The following is a 6,000-nucleotide window of genomic DNA, read 5'->3' as shown; positions in this document are numbered from 1 at the left end:
CCAGGAATGGTTATGAATTGAAATGTTCATATAATGAGACCAGGAATGGTTATGAATTGAAATGTTCATATAATGAGACCAGGAATGGTTATAAATTGAAATGTTCATATAATGAGACCAGGAATGGTTATAAATTGAAATGTTCATATAATGAGACCAGGAATGGTTATAAATTGAAATGTTCATATAATGAGACCAGGAATGGTGAGAAATTGAAATGTTCACTCTCCCACACTCAGTCCGGGTCTGGATTCCCGCAGTGACTCTACGTGTCTCTTTCCATTTGGACTGAACTGATTCTCCCTCAGCCTGAAACAAATTAAAGATTTAACAGGAAATAAACAGATTGAACAACAGTGTAAATAACAGGGAGACTGGGGTTAATATTTCAATAATAATTACTGACAAATATTACCGATAATAGGAACTGGATCTCATCGATATTTTATTTATTACATTAAACATTAGCACAAACACTCATCCGATCTGTTCCAGACTTTTGCGGGTCAGTATGAGGGAGCGGAGAGCGGGGACAGATCGGTCTGTGAAGGAGTTTGATCCCAGGGACAGATCCGTCAGTGACCGGTTTGTCCTGAGAGCGGAGACGAGATCCTCGGTACAAGAATCTGTGAGACCGACACCAACCAGACTGGGGATCAGAGAGAAATGGAGAAAAAACAGGAATCAAGATAAATCCCCAATGTTTATTTGAATTATTATTACTTATACCGACATTAATGTACAGTGTTAGACATCCAGTTATGATAAACACAATCTCACACAGTCTGATACTTACTACAGTTCCTGTATTTTACAGTCCGGGTTCCCCAGAGCCGCAGATAGTAGTTTCACTCCTGAATCTCCCAGTTTATTTCTCCCCAGTCGAAGCACAAACAGACAGCGAGTTGGAAACAAACTGAATCCAATCCCAGATCTGATACATTTTTTCTCTGATATTACAGGAAACAATGAAAAATCTTCAGGAAATTAATAACCAGATTTCCCTGTCACTGACAATGAATCTCATTCTGTCCAACAGCCCATATATTCAGGGACTGTCAGTAAATGTATTTATTAAATAAAGTGCTGTCTGCGTGAAGCCTTTAAATGTCCCTCAGTCTTATTCCCTGATGATCAGAATTAAATTGCTGGAGGTTTAATTCCCTGTCGATCAGAACTTTTCATTCCCTGATGATCAGAATTAACCTGCTGAAGGTTTCATTCCCTAATGATCAGAATCACCCTTCTGAAGGTCAGTGACTGGTCCAGTCATGTTTGGGGAAACTGTGTCATTTCTGCTGCTTCGTAAATCCCACATTTTATTGGAATGGGGGTTTTCCCGGAATTAAATGATAAAGCGGTGATTACCTGTACTTTATGCAGTTTTATATTAATCTGTATGATATCTCGGGGTGAGTTATATTGTGAAACTGCGCTAACGGCTGGTGCAAAATCCGTCCCCCAGGATTTTTTTTATTCGTTCATGGGATGTGGGCGTCGCAGGCGATGCCGGCATTTATTGCCCATCCCTAATTGCCCTTGAGAAGGTGGTGGTGAGCCGCCTTCTTGAACCGCTGCAGTCCTTGTGGTGACGGTTCTCCCACATTGCTGTTTGGAAGGGAATTCCAGGATTTTGACCCAACGACGATGAAGGAACGGCGATATATTTCCAAGTCGGGATGGTGTGTGACTTGGAGGGGAACGCACAGGTGGTGTTGTTCCCATGTGCCTGCTGCTCTTGTCCTTCGAGATGGTAGAGGTCGCGGGTTTCGGAGGTGCTGTCGAAGAAGCCTTGGCAAGTTGCTGCAGTGCATCCTGTGGATGGTACAGACTTCAGCCACTGTGCGCCGGTGGTGAAGGGAGTGAATGTTTAGGGTGGTGGATAGGGTGCCAATCAAGCGGGCTGCTTTATCTTGGATGGTGTCAAGCTTCTTGAGTGTTGATGGAGCTGCACTCATCCAAGCAAGTGGAGAGTATTCCATCACACTCCTGACTTGTGCCTTGTAGATGGTGGAAAGGCTTTGGGGAGTCAGGAGGTGAGTCACTCGCCGCAGAATACCCAGCCTCTGACCTGCTCTCGCAGCCATAGTATTTATGTGGCTGGTCCAGTTAAGTTTCTGGTCAATGGTGACCCCCAGGATGTTTTATTTGATAAGGAGAGTTTATTCTGTCCTGTTACAAGTTTTAAATGTCCCTGTACTCCTCATTTATTTCTTGGACACACAAATCTCCATCAAAGACGGCCACCTCAGCACCTCACTCTACCGCAAGCCAACGGACAACCTCACGATGCTCCACTTTTCCAGCTTCCACCCCAACCACGTCAAAGAGGCCATCCCCTATGGACAGGCCCTACGAATACACAGGGTCTGCTCAGACGAGGAGGAACGCGATGGACACCTACAGACGCTGAAAGACGCCCTCGTAAGAACTGGATATGACGCTCGACTTGTCGATCGACAGTTCCGACGGGCCACAGCGAAGAATCGCTTAGACCTCCTCAGAAGACAAACACGGGACGCAACCAACAGAGTACCCTTCGTCGTCCAGTACTTCCCTGGAGCGGAGAAACTACACCATGTTCTCCGCAGCCTTCAAAATATCATCAATGAGGACGAACACCTCGCTATGGCCATCCCCACACCTCCACTACTCGCCTTTAAACAGCCACCCAACCTCAAACAAACCATCGTTCGCAGCAAATTACCTAGCTTTCAGGAGAACAGCGTCCACGACACCACACAACCCTGCCACGGTAACCTCTGCAAGACATGCCAGATCATCGACACAGATACCACCGTCACACGAGAGGACACCACCCACCAGGTACATGGTTCATACTCCTGTGACTCGGCCAACGTTGTCTACCTCATACGTTGCAGGAAAGGATGCCCCGGAGCATGGTACATTGGCGAGACCATGCAGACGCTGCGACAACGGATGAACGGACACCGCGCAACAATCGCCAAACAGGAGGGTTCCCTCCCAGTGGGGGAACACTTTAGCAGTCAAGGACATTCAGCCACCGACCTTCGGGTAAGCGTTCTCCAAGGCGGCCTTCGAGTCACACGACAACGCAAAATCGTCGAGCAGAAGTTGATAGCCAAGTTCCGCACCCATGAGGACGGTCTCAACCGGGATCTTGGGTTCATGTCACGCTACACGTAACCCCACCAGCAAAAAGGGGGAACAAAATTATATGTTTTTTTCATATTCTCTCTCTCTCTCTCTGCCATTTTGGGTTTCTTTCTGCCTGCCTGTGTAATAGACACAATGTTTATCCAGTGTACTGGGACGTGCTGTTCTCCGTGACTGGCCTGTTTGAATAACAACGACACCTTTTGATTGGTGTGATGCTGTCCCAGCCAGGTATAAGATACGCGATTTGAGAACTTTTTCACTCATTCATCTGACGAAGGGGATAATCTCCGAAAGCTTGTGATTTTAAAATAAATTTGTTGGACTATAACCTGGTGTTGTAAGATTCCCTCATTTATAGAGAGGAGAGTATCTCACTTTATTCCAATTAAACTGGCTCTACATTTATTCAGGTGTAACTGGCCCGACAGTTTATGGGGAATTTTCTGAAGTTCCCTCCCGAGCGGGACCACACACAGAGTGGGGCAGATTCGGGGATATTCCCAGGTTCACTGTCCCTGGTTATCCTAGGAGCCGCCCGCTGTGTGTGGGGCCCCACCGCTGGCCGGTGTGTGTCTGTACTCCTGGGCTAATACCCCACAACCCGTTAGATTGGAAACTTTTTACGGGCAGATTTTCGTTCCCAAATCCCACTGAAGCGAGGGGCCTGAATCCACAACCTTCTGACTCAGAGGCACGAATGCTGCCAGCTGGGTGAAGAGATGGTGGATGTCATGGAGAGTGTGAAGGGCTGTGTCATTGATGAGTTAAGACAACGCACTGACGTCGTGCGGGGAAAGCTCAGCTCGCCCACTGGGGGTTGACCGCCCGAAACCTGTGTTTTACTCTTTGTTACTGAATGTTTGGTGTTTCTGCTTCCCTCTCCTACACACGTTGACAGTCCGGTGACTGTCACTTGTCCCCCACACCTCGGTAAGAGGGTGGGATGCTCCAACGCACAGACTGCTGCAGTTAGTGTCAGTCTACGTGTAAGTAACAGTGAGAAGTATCCTCTACAATGGACGTATCTCAGGCAGTGAGAAAAACAGCAACAAATATCATTTATTGCAATTAAATTATCAGACTCTTTCAGTGACCTGTATTTACTGATCCGATAAAGACTGTAAAATCCCGACTTGTTCAAAAGCATCCATTTTAGATTCTCCAGTCCTCAGGGATTTACCGATCCTGTTATCATTTGTCATATTTGTGTTGAATCTGCTTCTCTATGGTTTGAGGAAGCACTGAGGGTAGCAAGGGCACAGTCTTTATTCTGGGTGGGGGACTTCAATATCCTTCACCAAGAGTAGCTCGGTAGCACCACTACTGACCGAGCTGGGCGAGTCGGGAATGACATCGCTGCCAGACTGAGCCTGTGGCAGGTGATGAGCGAACCAACACTGAGGAAAAACCTGCTTGACCTCGTCCTCACCAATCTACCTGTCGCAGATGCATCTGCCCATGACAGTATTGGTAGGAGTGACCACCGCACAGTCCTTATGGAAATGAAGTCCCGTCTTCAGACTGAGGACACCATCCAACGTGTTGTTTGGCACGGCTGGAGTGCTGAATGGGATAGATTCAGGACAGATCCAGCAGCTCAAAACTGGGCATCCATGAGGCGCTGTGGGCCATCAGCAGCAGCAGAATTGTATTCCAGCACAATCTGGAACCTCATGGCCCGGCATATTCCTTACTCTACCATTACCAACAAGCCAGGGGATCAACCCTGGTTCAATGAGGAGTGTAGAAGAGCATGCCAGGTGCAGCACCAGGCGTACCTAAAAATGAGGTGTCAACCTGGTGAAGCTACAACTCAGGACTACATGCATGCTTAACAGCGGAAGCAACATGCTATAGACCGAGCTCAGCGATTCCACAACCAACGGATTGGATCAAAGCTCTGCAGTCCTCCCACATCCAGCCGTCAATGGTGGTGGACAATTTAAAAACTAACAGGAGGAGGAGGCTCTGCAAACATTCCCATCCTCAATGATGCCAGATTCCAGCACGTGAATGCAAAAGACAAGGCTAAAGCGTTTGCAACCATCTTGAGCCAGAAGTGCCGAATGGATGATCCATCTCGGCCTCCTCCCGATATTCCCACCGTCACGGAAGCCAGTCTTCGGCCAATTCGATTCACTCCACGTGATATCAAGAAACGGCTGAGTGCACTGGATACAGCAAAGGCTATGGGCCCCGACAACATCCCAGCTGTGGTGCTGAAGACTTGTGCTCCAGAACCAGCTGCGCCTCTAGCCAAGCTGTTCCAGCACAGCTACAACACTGGCATCTACCCGAAATGTGGAAAATTGCCCAGGTACGTCCTATCCACAAAAAAATACGACAAATGCAATCTGGCTAATTGCCGCCTCATCGGCCACGTCTCAATCATCAGCAAAGTGATGGAAGGTGTCGTCGACAGTGCTTTCAAGCGGCACTTACTCACCAATAACCTGCTCACCAATGCGCAGGTTGGGTTCCGCCAGGACCACTCAGCTCCAGACCTCATTACAGCCTTGGTCTAAATATCGACAAAAGAGTTGAATTCCAGAGGTAAGGTGAGAGTGACAGCCTTTAACATGAAGGCAGCGTTTGACCGAGTGTGGCACCAAGGAGCCCGAGTAAAATTGAAGTCAATGGGAATCAGGGGAAAACTCTCCAGTGGCCGGAGTCATCCCTTCACAAAGGAAGATGGTAGTGGTTGTTGGAGGCCAATCATCTCAGCCCCAGGACATTGCTGCAGGATTTCCCCAGGGCAGTGTCCGAGGCCCAACCTTCTTCAGCTGCTTCATCAATGACCTTCCGTCCATCATAAGGTCAAAATGGGGATGTTCGCTGATGATTGCACAGTGTTTAGTT

At 47.9% G+C, this 6,000-nt stretch overlaps 1 protein-coding gene across 1 annotated transcript in view; it reads right to left on the bottom strand.

Moving 5' to 3' along the window:
- Window positions 1-403: 403 nt before the first annotated feature.
- The window catches only part of LOC137313324 (NACHT, LRR and PYD domains-containing protein 3-like), a 55,218-nt gene continuing 49,621 nt past the window's right edge, over window positions 404-6,000 (bottom strand). Inside the window, exons 12-13 of the mRNA XM_067979437.1 lie at window positions 797-881; window positions 404-649 (exon numbers count right to left, since the gene is read on the bottom strand). Coding sequence (XP_067835538.1) covers window positions 478-649; window positions 797-881 — 257 coding nt within the window. The 3' untranslated portion in view covers window positions 404-477. The remainder of the gene's footprint in view (window positions 650-796; window positions 882-6,000) is intronic.

This window comes from Heptranchias perlo, unplaced genomic scaffold (assembly GCF_035084215.1).
Source record: "Heptranchias perlo isolate sHepPer1 unplaced genomic scaffold, sHepPer1.hap1 HAP1_SCAFFOLD_47, whole genome shotgun sequence".
NCBI classification, from domain to species: Eukaryota; Metazoa; Chordata; class Chondrichthyes; order Hexanchiformes; family Hexanchidae; genus Heptranchias; species Heptranchias perlo.
This window is presented reverse-complemented; position numbering and strand designations above follow the sequence as displayed.